A 15,994-nucleotide genomic window follows, 5' to 3' on the forward strand; every position below is an offset into this window, starting at 1 on the left:
TTGCTTTTCTGGTGTATAGCCTTCTCCACGCACTGAGCCATGCTGCATAAGCCAGGGGAAGGGGGCAGGAGCAAGATCCAGTCTAACATTTAAATAAACACAGTGAGGTATCCCACTGCAGTGGAGAGGCGAGGAATTAGTCATGCGCTGATCTGAAACATCAGGGAATGAAATAAATTTGCAGAGTGTGGCTCTTTCATTCCCTGTCCATTTCACCAATGTTATCTGGTGATGCTGGGAAGGGGATGGATGGGTGGGCAGCGTTCATGGTATGTAAACTGTATATGCTAGCTGAGAAGATAGACAATAACCAGTCAAAATGTCTCCTCGTCTTGTAATTTTAGAAAATTTCTGCTGTAGCAGAAACTCCAGCTGGGACTTGAGGGTCACCAGCAGTACAAGTCTCTTGGCCCACACTTTCATAGCTGACCAAACCCTCCATTTAGCAATATACAGATGAGTGACCATTAACAGAAACATGCGGCAATCTATGCCAGATCTCCTTCACAGGACCAAGAAGCCTCTTTTCCATTCTGGTACCTAGAAAACTGCTCTCAAAATGTTGGCCTGCTTTTAAAGAAGAAACTGCAAACTAATAATATAGTCCCTCTAAAGAACTGCTTCCTCCCCCCCTTGAGACACTATGAACATTTAAAATTTTTAAAAACATCAATATATGTATCTTCTAATTAACCTCTGCGCCTTCTTTACCCGCTGGAAAAGTTGTCCGAGAATCAAGAATAGTCTAACAGTTACATTCGTGGAATGCTGAATAGTATCAAAACTTTCCATAGCAAAGTTATGTTATGTGAGAGGATTTCTCAGCTTCTTCCAAAGTAAAAAAAATGATACCCTTGTCTTTGAACTGGCAGGACCATCAGCCCCTGAGAGGGAAAACATTCTTCTGGGAGGACAGGAGCAGCACCACAGAGAGAGCAGAATCAGACAGAGAAAGACCCTGGAGGATGTGCTCGTTGACATGGACAGGAGGAATCAGGAGCAGTTTGAGTTCCACCAGGGCATGGGAAAAATCAGTCTCTTCAACAGGAAGAGACACTGATGAACCAGTTCATGGAGAAGGAGGCATGCCTTAGTGAACAGGAGCATTCCATAGCAGACAGACTGATAGAACTGGTGGTCAAACAAGTTTGGGGTCTGCCTGTTGCCATGGCCATTGCATCTCTTCATGAAGAGCTGCCACCACCACCACTGCCTCTGGCTGCCACCCAGAGCACTGCTGAGGTGGAGGACCTAATCCCCGCCCCGAGGGACCAGCAGGAGCCCGTACAACTCAGCACCCAAAATACACCAGTACGCAAACCGCCTTGCCTGGGGACATCCCCGAGCAGAACAATGAGTCCCTGAAGCCCACCAAAAGTACCCCCCCTTAAACACCAACAGAAGACATCCCTGGTTGTCCCAAAGAATGATTTTCCACAGTAATTTCCCCTCCTTTTCAGGGTAAGGGAGAGGGCAAGAAGACAAGCATGGAGACATTAACATTTGACCATTGTTGTCAGATTCAGTCTGGTTATGTTTCATTGGTTTACATTTCCTTTTAAAATATTTCAATTACACCTCCCATAGTACTTAAATGTCACAGTTTCTTCGACTAGTGTATGGTCCCTCATTCCTAGGTACGATGAGTGTAAGGTGTTTTCTCATTTGGGATTCGGCCCCATGATGCACAGCACATGAAATGGAATAGCATAAATGTCTGGTGCCATCATACTGCAAACACTTTTCTGTCTGCCCCACACCCAAATCTCCTCCACCCAGGTTAAGATATAGCCGAAGTCCCAAGGATACATGGGACGGATGAGGAAAGTACATTGTTATGTGCTTACAGAAGGCACTGCTAGCTCTAAAAGCAGCAGAATTCACAACACAGACAATGGGTAAACAAACATCTTTATGGCTTGGTTCAGATGCAGGAAAATGAAATAATTAAAGTAACAATACAGGCATCTGCCACTATCTAGTGATTAAATGCCCCCCACTCCCTCTAAACATTGACCTGTTTCAACCTTGAGATTGTACTCCATAACAGCCACCAAGTGCAGTTAGCACTGTTGACAATGAACACCTAAAAAAGAATATGTGCACCCCCACATCCTGAAACCAAATGTAGATAAGGTCACAAAGACCAACTGAGTGCTCCCAATAACCGAGGTATGCAAATAAGTGTGACCATTTAAGACTAAAGAACTGCACAACAGCATTACAATTTTGCTGCCACCCTCCACCGCACAAACCCAACCCTAATGTGATAATCTGAGTGAGGTGCCCTACTATATTATCTGTAATGAGAGAATAGTCACATGAACGAAAAGCTAATGACTGTCTGCTACAGGGGAACAACACCCTCACAACAGTAAGTAGCCCCACAAATATGTGCCAATGTTCCCTCATATGCTTTTCCAGCAGCTGTACAGGGTGTAAAAGTAACCCTCAGCACAGGCAGATATCACCCTCTGCCTTCCTGCTGTGCCAAGAGGTGCGAACACATGGCATCATTTCTCTTGCCTGCTGGGAACTAGGATGAGTGGACACATGGGTGGGATCTAGCTGCCTGTACAAAGTTTGTAAACCAGACTTGTCCTGTGCCGACATAGGATGGGAAGCACTCCTTTTTACCTTCACAAACATTATGCAGTGTTCAGCAGGTGGTGATTATGTTAAAAGCACTGGCCACACTGGGATCCAGACGGGTGCATAGGCAGCGCCAATGAGATCTCAGCCTACCAAATGTGCACTCCACAACCATTTTGCAGTTACTATGGTTGTAACTGAATTCCCTTTTCCCAGAGTCATTGATGTCGGAATATGGTTTCATGATCCAAGTTAAGAGCAGGTATGCAGGGTACCCCAAAACAACAGTTGGCACAGACACACCATAGAGAACCATGTAGTTTCTAGGGAATAAAGTCCCTTCCTTGCCCCTTCAAGTACAATCCCAATCTTCTCAGCATCTTGCTGTTGTGAACCTTTCCAGTGTTTCCCATGTTGGTATTCATGTATCTGCCTCTGAGGTCCACTAAGCCTTGCAGAACAAGAGAATACCACATTTTGGTTCAGAAACTCACTTGCCCCTTTTGGTGGGCAAAATACTGGGATGTGGGTGCCGTCAATGGCCCCAGCTCAGTTCAGAAATCCCATCCTCTGATAGTCAGCTATTATTTCCGGAACTCTGCTTATGGCAACCACCCATAGGTAGGACACAGCATTAACGGTCTGCACATACATAACCCTAACAGCAGACTTTCCAACACCAAAGGGATTTTCAACTGACCTACAGAAGTCTTGCATTGCCAGTTTCCACCAGGCAACAGCCACCCACTTCTGTGGTCGTATGGCTTCCCTGAATGTGCATCTACTTGCTGCAATCAAAAACATATGCCCTGTAAACAGGCTTGGCAGGATCTGATTTAAATCGACAGATGTTGGTAAACGTAGATTTCTGCTCACACTGAAATTGACAAGAAAATATCCAGCAATATCAGTTATGCAAGTGTAGCCTTCCCCCCACAACTTTGTCCCTGTAGGGATTGGGTGTCACCAGCTCTATGGAAAAGCCCTCTGCAGCCCTGCTGTCATGGGAGTGAGGGAGCAAGGACTAGACAGCAGGGCTGCAGAGGGCTCCTTACACAGCCAAAGGTCTGGGTGACACTGGATCACTGCAGCTCGAAGGTGCAGAGAGGGCTGCATTCCTGCTGGGGAACAGATGTCCCAGCCAGGGCTGCGAGGAGAATGATGAGACCCTGGCCAGGGCTCTGCTCTGTCCCACCAGGACCACAGCCTTCTCCGGACACTGTGCCTGCAGGGATCCAATGTAATCAGCCCTGCTGTTAGGGTCCTGCTCACTCCCTCATCAGCCAGAAGTGCAGGGACTATCGCAGGCCAGGAACTGTTCAGCAGTGGGATGTCTTCCCCCACAGCCCGAGGTTCGTCCTTCTCCTTGCAGCCTTGGCTGGGGGTCTCTATTAAGCTAGGACAGGACTGCAGCCACCCCCACACCTTACACTCCAATGTCTTGAGCCTTTATGCCATGCAGGGAGCCCAATGTAGCCCTGCTGTCAGCGCTGACTTAACCCTAAAACCCGACCCGAACTGTAATAATTAAAATAGTTCAAAATTAAAAATAAATAAATTAAAACATACTTTGAAATTGAAACCAAAACCAAATTCTGCCAAGGCTACCCGTAAATGTTCCAGCACAGTCTGCCACTGCATAGCCGGAAATTTCCAAGGATACCGAACACGTTTAGGCATGTGTTGTTTTTGCTGACAATCTTGACTTTTTTTGCCATTTCCATATTTCCCAATGTTTCAAGTGGCTAAAACAGAATGAAGCGCAACTCAGATTTGGTCCATCTGCTCCTCCATAGATGGAGACAGACTGGCTGTATTTGATTAGTATTGTGGCCTGCTGCACAGGGTTGCAACTCCACTACATATTTGCCCTAAGGAAGGCTGTGCTGCTGGTGAAAGAGAAAATATATAAAGCATTGTTTCATGGGGCAACTGGCCCTTAAGAGAGGAGTCAGGGTCTAGATTGCCCATGAAGGCCCTTGTGAAGACCCACTTTGGAGTAACCGCTTGCCCCAAATGACTGTTTAATGGTCAACAGTAAAGGAGCACCTGCACTCTATAAAAAGGCTTCTTAAGCTCAGTCAGGAAGAATACTCCCAGGAGGAAGTTCCTCTGAGTTGAGGAGGCTTTTAGGAAGGAGGGCAACCCCAGGGAGTGAGAGTTCCCAGGTAGGAAACAGAAGTATCCCAGGGGAAGGAACTAAGAGGGTTCCAGAGAGAGACAAACTGCTCCACAGATGAAGGGAACAGAAATACCCTGAAAGGAAGGAACCTGAGATTGTTCTCCAGGTCAAGGGAACAGGAGCAGGCTGAAAGAAAAAAACAGCAGCTGAGCTCCAAGGGAAGAGAGCAGGAGCAATCTAGAAGTCCTGGCTCCAGATGAGGAGCTTGGCCTGGAGTGCCCCTTGGCTATCGGACCAAGAAGTTAGTTGGACTGATCCCAAGATGGCGAATTTTCTACGGATACACGAACAAGGTCTTGCTTATGTTTACTTCCATCTTTGTTGCCAATAAATGAGATCCTCTGAAAAGGGGGGCTGCTCTTAACACACAGAAGGTCTGTTTGGATTTGTCTAAGCCCAGTAGAGGAGAATCTAAAGGAGGGCTCACCCATGATGCCACACCTGAATGGTAGGGGGCACAGAGGCAGAACCAGAGTGTCCACACGCTAGTACCGGCAAAAGTACTAAAATATATAATTTTGAAAATAAAAGTTTAGTTAATAAAGTTATACTGAACAATTACCACAGATAAATTAGTGTAAATGTAAAATCATATATCTAAAGTTTTAGGGCAAGTTGTAAATTATATTGAATTTGATAAATATACGATTGTGTGATTAAACTGTAATGCAAAAAGCACAAAGGAGAAGAGGTAAGAGAGTACAGAGAATTTTAAACTTTGAGATTAACTGACAACTGTTTTCAGTGATTAACCATTCAACACTAAAATGTAATTAATATAAGATTTTATTCTCTCCCACTTTCTGTGCAAACACAGCTACAGTCAAACCCCCTCTGACAACACTTACATCAATAAAATATCCTACATGTATAGCTAAGACAACTGTCAATCAGTATGTCCAGAAACTCACTGTAGTAATAGTAATATGATACACTAATAAAAAAATTACAGGTTATTGTATGAGAATTGAAGACTATAAACAAATTAATAACATACTGTACATTATACAAAAATCAATGACCTGTATTAAATGTGCAAACTTGCCAAATAAATTCTAAAATTTATATTTCCAATTCTTCTTGCATATATAATCTCTTACCAGGTCTCTCCTTGCCAGTGCCTTTTGACTCTGCAAATTTTTGTATCAAACTTTCAACTGTAGTATTTGCCATGTTATTAATAAATTCTTCATGAACCTTTAAGAAAATAAATGAAATAAAGGTAAAAAACAATATTTGGAGAAACTGATTAGCTAAAACAGTTGATTTTCCTATAGTTAAGTGTTTAAAAGGTCTTCCAGAATAAGTTCTTAAAAGGCTGAAGAACATGACCAGACATCTTAGCGATGAAACCACTTTGTTCCTGTAACCCTAGGTATGTGCCAAGGAGGATTCACAGGAGGGACAAAGCAGAGAATGACTGTTAGTGAAAATGGATCTAGGATTTTCCTCCATTTCTTCTTTCTAAACTGATTTTTTTATAAATAAATGATGAGAAAAGATTATACATAGCAACAATTATGATAGACAGTCTCGTCCATAAATTAGGAAGACAAGCATTCTGGGACAGCAACAGTGAGCGAGAGTGTAAACATGTAACATTGTACAATAATAGCTTCCACGTACCTCGCTAAGAGCAGTGCTCAGAAAGTGCCTCTCCAACCCAGCAACATGGATAGGTATTTTAGAAATAAAAATGTTAAAATAATAAACAGCAGCAGAACAATCTACTAGGCACAATTTTTTTTTTAAATTGCTCAGGATATAGACATTCCAATTCTGAACTATAAATAAAGTTACATTTCAATGCATTAACAAATTATAGGAAAGAATAAAGTTTATTGTTTACACATAATTATGCTGACCTCAGAGTAGTATCTGTAGGAAAAACCACTGACTCCAAAGCTTGCTTAAATATTTTTAACACAGCCCCATAACTCCTAAAAAAGCATAATACAGTATAATGTTCTAAAGCTTTTTAAGGTCCAGGCACGGACTTCGAGAGTTTTGCCTAAAATAAGTGAGTATAATATCCCAATTGCATATGAAACAAATATAGACCTGAAATCTGGGGAAGAAAGCTTTCCAGTAAACACTGACAATTCCTTTAACTTTTTAAAAGGCAAGATAATATTCTGTTTCCTGGTATACACACTTGAACATTATGCAAAATTTGACCTTGATTATCCAAATACAATAAGGGAATATGGATAACTTCAATTTATTGAGTATCAGGTGTAGCCGTGTTAGTCTGGATCTGTAAAAGCAGCAAAGAGTCCTGTGGAACCTTATAGACTAACAGACTTATTGGAGATGAGCTTTCGTGGGTGAATACGATGAAGAGGGTACTCACCCACGAAAGCTCATGCTCCAGTATGTCTGTTAGTCTATAAGGTGCCACAGGACTCTTTGCTGCTTTCAATTTATTGAGAGTTCAGAATTCTCTAAAATGTAGAAAATTTCAGTTTACTGAGGGATTTTTTCCCCCCATATAATGAGTAGAAATCAGAGAACATGACCCTGTTTCAGATAACAAGGAGCTTCAGATAATAAAGATGGAACTGAATTAAGAAAATAAAGTACTATTTAGCAAGACAAAAAATAAAACTATTTTAATAGAAACTTAGCAATGTTTCATAACTCCTTCAAACCTCTGATACACTCAAACTCAGCATACTGCAGAGGCAATGGGCGGCATCTGGTGGAAGAAAGCAGAAGTTGCTTGTTTCTGCTATGAGTCCCCCATATACAGCATATTGCCACTAGCACAATCACTTGTCCACCAGGCTGGATAAAGAGTGTCTAAAACATGAAAACAGCATACAAATCAACAAAATTGGCACAAAACCAAAATATTTTTCTTAAAAAGATCAAATAATTCTAATGTAACCAAGCATATGCCTGGTCCACTGGTAATAAGTGGTGGCAGAGAGGAGAAAACCAAAATGATGACAAACAATTACTTACCCTATGCACACAAGAGCAAATTTTTATTTATTTATTTAAACAACAGTGTCCATTTGGGTCACGCATGAGCACTGTCCCTCCTTGTACTTCCATGAGAGGGCATAAAGGGTGCAACAGCCATGGACCACACACACAGTTTCCTTGCAATTCAAAGCCGTAGTAGCTGAGGACTATGAAAAGGGAGGTCGGGGAGGGAGGTCATGGGATTCACACTGATGCCATGAAGAACCACAGTTTCTGTAGGGTAAGCAAGCATTCTCTCTTCTTTAAGTATGTCTCTGTAGGTGAATGGCAAGCAGTATCTCAGAACAGCGGGGATGAGACGTTTCAGCTACATCAATTGAGCAGTGATTCAAGTACTGCTCTCCCAAAATAGCCACTATGTCCCAAGCCACAGTGTTTGACAAAAATTAGTGGGTTAGTCCACATTATGATCTTACAAGTCACAGCTATCAGCACATTCCTGAAGCAGTTAGAGGATGTTACTTTTGCTCTTGTGGAGTAAACCTTGATGTTCAGTGGGAGAGGTACTCTAGTCAGCTAGTAACACAGCAAGATACATTGGGTTATCCACTTACATATTCTCTGTGAAGTGATGGCTTGACGTTTAGAATGTCCAGCTATATCTATCAAAAACTGGAGCGGCAGTGTGAATGGTTTGGTCCTGTCAGTATAACAAAAGGAATATCCTTGGAACAGCTAGTGTGAACAATTTTGTTTCTTCTGTTGTCAAGTGTGGCTTTGGGCAAGATCAGGTCCAGGTGAACCGGAAGCTGGATCAGAGGCTGAACTGATATCTGCCCTGGGTTTGTCAACCAAAACTAACTTGGCCAGTATGAAACTATGAGAATGATCATGGTGAGAGAAGTTTGTCTCTCTTTGTTTTGCAGGCTGCCCTGCAATCAGGGGAAATCAAAGGAAAAGCAGACAGTAAGCTTCTGTTTCACTGCATGACTGAGACATCTGATAATGATCCTGGATTCAGATCTCCTCTGGAGATGTAGTTCTGATCACTGGAGTTGCTCTTGGCAGCAAACAAGTCGATTGTGAGGAATCCCCAATGACAGACTATCAGTCTTATTGGACTGGTGCAAGGACCGTTGGTGACTGGTCACTGATTGCCTGTTCAGGAAATCCAGAAGGCTGGTTCTGACTACTGGGAGGTGAAGGGCCATCAGGGTCATGTCATTCTAATGGCACCAAGTGCAGAATTTGATAGCCTCTAGGCACAGAGTTGAGGAGCAGGCACTCCCTTGTTTGTTTACATAATGCATATCTTTAACAGACAATACAAAGCTTTCACTATAGGGTTTAAGAGGACAGGCACAAACATGGTAAAAATTAATCTGATGGATTGTAGTTGCATATCATCCAGAAGATGTCCATAATGAGTATCTTTGTTGTGATAGGGACTGAAAAGGGTACTCACATTTGTGGGATCCAACCACCTGCCTGTCCTCTGAAACTACATAGTGCAAATCTTCACAGGCAACACAAATCAGTTCTGAAGTGACACAATGTGGCATTGACGCTTTCCTGTGTAATTAATGTCTCCTTGGGGAACAGAACAGCTTTGGCTGGAGGGTTCACAAATGAAGTCTGGCAAGCAGCATCACATACATGCGTGCCAGCATGTGGTAGAATACAGCGAGGCAAGTCCATAACATTATAGCTGGTTTTCATGTTAGACGATGTTTTCTTACTGAAGAGCTCCATCCCCTCAAACAGTAGGTCCTGGATAGTGTCTAAGACTTCTCTTGGTATTCCAGATCCTAACAGCTAAGAGGCCGGCTATGGCCATTAAGCTTGTGGCCAGGTCAGAGGCATCCATGGCTGTCTATAGGGTTTCTCCAGCAATTATGTGACCTCTTATTTTCCCTCTAGTGTCCTATGGTACTTTTGCCAGGATGAAAGTTACCCTTTCCCATGTTTGCCAAATATAATTTCCTGACAACACCTGATTGTTCACCATATGATGCTGCAGTGAGGTGGCCAAGTGGACTCTGTGCCTGAACTAGTCTAGCTTTTTAAAGATCTTTATCTTTGGACATTCCTTTAATCAATTTCAACCTCTCCTGCACTGCTGCAGTTGACAATAATCCTGGATTCGGGTGGGAGCAGAAGTGTTTGAAGCTTTTCAGGGGCACTTTATAACATTTCTTCAACACTTTGGAAATAGGCTGGATGGTGGTTTGAGTGTGCCCCTTTGCCTGGCTCTAATATGACCTCATTAATTGGGAGAGCAATCATGGCTGAAACTTACACGGTCAAAAATGTCAAAGAGTTTATGTGATTTCTCTTGTATAATCACTGTTTTGAGATCTAATCTCCATGATGTGAGACAAAAGATCCTGAAAGGCTTTCAAGTCACCAGCCATTGGGGCAGGGCCTCACATACAGGCCAACAAGACTGCCTAGTCCTGTGACAAGGACTATTCTTTCAAAGGAAACTGAAGGTGCTGTGATTTTTGCATTGCTCCCAGTTTCCAGATCACTGACCCATATGGACAGATGGCAGTGTCTAGTTAGTGATGCTGCCGAAGGAGCTCAATCGCTTCTTTCTGAACCCACAGGAAGGGAATCTACTGTGGGACATTTGAGATAAAGGTCCCCAATAGCATCAGTATGGCCAGGGTGGCACAGAGTATGGATACAGGCCCTCTGCTGACTGGTCAGCTCAATGCAACTCATGTCTTTCTTGTGGTGGTGCCTTGCATGAGGAATCTCTGGTACAGACTCTCTCTCAGTGCCTACAGGCAGATCATCCTTGTTCAGCATTGGAGAGAAGACTTGGTCAGTTGACTGTGATGAAGAGTAACACTCTTTGAATAGCACCTTCGGTACCTGGCATTATCCCAATATTTATGGACTTCCCAGGAAGGGATCTCAACTGTTCCATGAGGGCACATCTTGATCCTGTAATCAGCACTGGGTGTCTTTGCTTGTGTCTGTGCCAGTGTCACTGCTGGTTTACCTAGTACTACTCTCAAAGGAGGACAGACACCTTGCCTTTAGAAGGAATGATGTCTATTCTTGTCTTCTTGGGGTGGTGTCTGAAGCCATGTCTGACTCTGCCTGGCCCTGCCTTTTGGTCTTGCTCTGGTGTTGGGGTGCTGGTGCCAGTTCTCATGCCAGAGACATTGGTGGTGAGGCCCAATGCCAAATCTGTCAGTACTCATGCTGAAGGGGTTGATGAAGCTAGGGTAGCAGTGGCCGGTGCCAAAGGCCCCCATTGTAAGATGTTTAGGGTCAATTTCTATGGTGTTATTTTCCCCTGTCCTTCTGTCACTGCCAGAGTGCAGTGTCTGCTCCCAGAGGTACTCACTGAGGACAACCCTTTCGATTCTTTGTAGGTGGTTATCTCCTTTGGGTCTGAGATGACATGCATTGAATGCTCAAATGGGTATAGTTTCATCTGTAAGTGCCTTGACTTGCAAATCCTCAACGAGAAGGATTTCAATACCAAACACTGATCAGGGATGTGGGTCTTCCCCAAACACAATAGGAACTAGTTATGCCCATTGACCAGGGGAATGAGTCCATCGGGGATGAGAGAGAGTTTAAACCCTGAGGGTTTAGAGTTCACCATGTTGGTTAGTGTGGGGCACTTTGTCTCACAGTATAAAGAGATATATGGGGATGGGGGTCGTAATCTGTGTTTAATTTGGGCATTCAAAAAAGAAAAATAAAGAAATTAAAGAACATAAGAGATAAGGACTGTGAAGAGAGTTTCTTCACCAAAATAGCATAGAAAGTGAGCTTGAAACACAGAGAAAGTAGCAGTAAGACACTTGCCAGATTCCATTTCACTGCCACAAGCAGTAAGAGGGAACAGAGGGAAGGTTGCAGCCATTTCGCCCTTTTTGCCCTTGCACAAGAGCATGAGGTGGTACAGGTCATGTGCACAACCCCAACAGACATTCCTATTAAAAAAAATCCAAACCGGTGCATGTGAGAGACATGTGCACATACAATGAGATATACAGAGAGACATACTCGAAGAACAAAAAAAAAATTTATACACGTGAAATACCAGAAAAGTTGAGGGTACATTTGAGGCTTAGAAAATTTTAAAAGTACTACAGGTTAAGTACAGTCATCTAGCTAAAATCCTATTTAGAGATTGGACAAAATATTTATTATATGTATTGTGGTAGGCTCCAATCAGGCAGAAAGCCCCATTACATTCCATGCTATAAACACACATAGCAAGGAACATTCTCTACCACACAAAGCATCAGCATGTCTCATTTGTTCTCTATTTACCTTGCCCCCACCCCAAGGCTCCAAGACAAAACAGACATATAGCCACAGCATTTTAAAACACACATGCATGCATGCTAAAAACACATTAAGTTTGCAAAGTCAAACACTCAAAATATAAGCAAGTCCAGAATTAATGTTGCTTGTGCAACTTTCATTCAGGATCTTTATGTATACATTTTATGATTCCATCTTTAATTACAGGATCACATCTGTTTAAAAAAAAACCCAAACAAAAACAAAACAAAAAAAAACCCAGTAACCCCCTGCCTCATTCAGTGCAGAAAATAGATGGTGCTCACTAAATGAGCAGCTGCACAACATTTTGTTTTATCCTCACTGTTTATGTGAGGCCCATGTCTTATTAACCGCACACTATTAAAACCCTGCTCTAAATACATAATTATTAATTTTCTCATGGGCTGTGTTATGGTACTCATTTAAATGCTTCACTAAACATTAACTAATTAACTCCTGTGAGGGTCTACTGTTATGCCCATTTTACAGATGGGGAACTGAGGCTCAGTGATTAAGGTAAAAAAGAGTCCACTAATTTTGGGTCGCCAAATGGTGATGTTAAGTACTCTGAAGAATCAGGTGATAGTCATTATATAACACAGTGCCCACTAACTTCAGTTGCAGCTGAGAGTGCTTAGTAGTTCTGCAAATGAGACTGCTGCATCTTAAAATGGGCACCCTGAAAATGAGGAATATACAATTAGTTGCCTGAATAAAAATAGGTGACTAAAAAAAAAAAAATTTGATTTGATTTTTTAAAAACAAATCTATTTAAAAATAAACTTGAAATTATGACAATGTTAAGATTTACAATAATCTATTAAAATCTTTAAAAACATATATTTTTAAATTGAAATTAATTTAAAAAAACTTGCTGCCAAATTTTAAATGTAGTCACTGCACTGGTGGAAGTCATTAATCAAACACCTGAAATCAGGGTTGATTGAAGTTAAAACAGCTTTTAACAGCAGTAGCCTTTTCTGCAGCTGCAGAGAGAATATTTTCTTCATTTTAATTTATTCAACGTTCAGGTTGATGATTAGTTTGTTCCAAGTCAAGAAACCAACTGAGAGCTGAAAAAGGAGGAATGTTTTTTCCTCTTCTAATCTATGAATAAAAATGAAGTGTGAGAAGATGAGATCTACTAGTTTTAAAACCTTGAAGGGATGGTGGTCAGGACCAATTAGTTCTTTTCACTAACTGCAGATAATACTTCCTTTGTTTAGTAATTCAGTAATTGCAAAATGTTTTGATGAATTTTGATAAAAATTGTTCCTTACATATCCAACATATTTAAAGTAGCTTCATTTAACTAAAGAAGATTTAACTATTTTTGTAGTGAATGAGGCTGAGAACTTCAGAAAGGAAAGATGATGTCATGGTTAATGCAGCTGAATGTCACCTGAATAACTGGATTATAACCCTGCCTATGACACAGAGTTCCTATGTGATGCCAGGTACGTCATAAAACAAAAAAAAGATTCCACAAGTGGCCACTGTGTGTTCCTTATTTTCTGGGTACCCAACCTGAGGCATTTGGGTCTGATTACATGCTGAATATTCACAAATGCAACTGAGGCTGATGGGAACTCTGCTGAGAACACAAACTGCTATAAAATGCTAAAATTCAGGCTGTAGGCTGAACTGGGCACCTAAAATAGTGAACACTTGACAATTGTGACTGAATCTATGTTCTTCATCTGTAAAGTGGTGATAATATCACATTCTCTCATAGGGTTGTAGTAAAGATATATTCATTAATGTTTGTAAAAAATATTACCATGAGAGCATCACAGAAAAGCCAATGAAGAAATTAATAATTCTGTATTCAGTGCAGGGTTTGGACAGTGTTAAGTAAATAATGCACTGGGCCACATGCTGGCATCCATCCTGTGCACCAACTGAGGAAGGGGTTCTATACAAAAAATAGGATAAGTTCATATAATTAAACATATAATGCACAAGGGAGCTGAATTAAGGTTGTACAAGCAACCTTAATTCTTGCATTTCCTAACTTTTTGAGAGCGTGATTTGGCAACTTTAATATTCTTTGAATAGTTTTTTTAAATATAGTATTTATAGATGGATATCTATTACATACCTATTTACATTATGTGTTTTGACTATACTCAAGAGCCTCTCAACACACCCATTATCAGCTGGACTGTGTTTTTTTAAGCAGAACAGCAGAGGTTGCTCTTCAGGGATTTGAAGGAGGAGACAAAAGTGACCTCACAGATAAATTGAGGGAGAGTGTTATATGTGCAAGGAATTGTGTTGAAGGAGATGTTTACGTGAGAAGTTGACAAATGGGTAGAGACTACTGGCATGTTTGGATGGCTGAGCAGAGGCAAAGATTACACCGTACAAGGAAAGAGTGAACACACAGGGAGTGGCAGAGTTGTGAAATATAAGCTATAAGAAATACACATACCAAAAACAGTCACCACATAATCTTGCTACTGTAAACACTGTTCCGCCTCATCCCATTTGTCACCCATTCATTGCATCACTGCTAATAACAGAGGTTAAGTTCTTGTGTATTTCAGTAAAGCACCTAGCATATTTTTCAACAATATGAAAATGAAATAAAACATAATATCACTGACTTCATTTTGGATTATACTGGTGAAATGAAACATCCATTATACTAAAGATTAAAAGAACAAGCTACAAATGTTATGGTGGTAATAAGTAACCAATAAATAATACATGGAGAGAGGAAAGTGAAGAGGAAATCGCTGATGGTCTCAAAAGCTAGTAGTGTGCTGGATTCATCCTCTGGTCTGGAGCCTTATGCCTGTACTATTTGGGGCAAGGACTATTGCTCAAGAATTGGACATTTTAGCCACTTGCAATGCAACAGCATGACACACAGTAATTGAATTACTTTGACACACCACTGTCGTTCAAGATGGACGACTGACAGCAATAAATACCACCACCCCAAGAATATTGTACTTACGGGGTATTTTATCTGAAGATATCAGAGTTTTTTACAAGTATGGGTTTTATGTCTATCTTACAAATTGGGAAACAGAGGTGAAATTATCTTCTTAAGGTCTCACAAAGTCCAGGGGCAGAATTGGGAATGAAATCCAGGTCTCCAGACTTCCAGTCCCCTACTGTAACCAACAGACAAATTTGCTTTCTGATATATACATATTCTTGTCCTAAATGCAAGAGACAACTGAACTGGGTAACTATAAACACTATGAACCAGCATCTGCTCATGGAGAAAAAAGAACAAGAAATCTCTTTGAAATATATACACCTCTACCCCGATATAACGTTGTCCTCGGGAGCCAAAAGATCTTAGCACATTATAGGTGAAACTGCGTTATACTGAACTTGCTTTGATCCCCCGGAGCACTGCTTTACCGGTGTTATATCCAAAGTCGTGTTATATTAGGGTAGAGGTGTATGTCAGCAACATTTGTACAACTAAAAATATGCAGAATATGCCTCCTTAAAACTGATCTAAATAGAAGCACACAGCAAGTAAAAAGAAGAAAATAAAATAATAATGATAATAAAGGTTGCAGAATTAGAACATAAAGACCCAGATGAAATTGCGCTGAGATTCATGAAAGATATAACTGCAGCCATACTGGGGATAAGTGTTTGATGAGATTACTATGATCCACTGTATGGAATGCTGCTAATTAAGCAAAAGAAGCAAGAGTAGAGCATTTACATCTGGATCCATTAGTAAATCACTTTATATTCTCACTGCAGTTTCTGTACTGTGACATGTTCTAAACTTGACTGAAATTTTTCAAATGCACAAGCTTTTTGCATAACTGATCATCAGAGCTGGTCAAAATTTGAAACTTCAAATTTGGACAAAAAGGGAAAAAATTATCACGAAAATGTTCAAGAAAAATGTATCCTGGTTGTCATTCAGTCTTGATTATGTGTTCCAACAGCACTGATATAAAAGCTAATTTTGACAGTGAATGAAAATTTGGA

At 41.1% G+C, this 15,994-nt stretch overlaps 1 protein-coding gene across 4 annotated transcripts in view; it reads right to left on the reverse strand.

Moving 5' to 3' along the window:
* FCHO2 (FCH and mu domain containing endocytic adaptor 2) overlaps positions 1–15,994 on the reverse strand; it is a 220,784-nt gene that overhangs the window by 129,172 nt on the left and 75,618 nt on the right. For all 4 annotated transcript variants that reach the window (XM_045020805.1, XM_045020802.1, XM_045020803.1 and 1 more), the window contains one exon: positions 5,875–5,971. In XM_045020805.1, coding sequence (XP_044876740.1) covers positions 5,875–5,971 — 97 coding nt within the window. The remainder of the gene's footprint in view (positions 1–5,874; positions 5,972–15,994) is intronic.

The sequence above is a fragment of the Mauremys mutica genome, chromosome 6 (assembly GCF_020497125.1).
Source record: "Mauremys mutica isolate MM-2020 ecotype Southern chromosome 6, ASM2049712v1, whole genome shotgun sequence".
Lineage (NCBI taxonomy): Eukaryota > Metazoa > Chordata > Testudines > Geoemydidae > Mauremys > Mauremys mutica.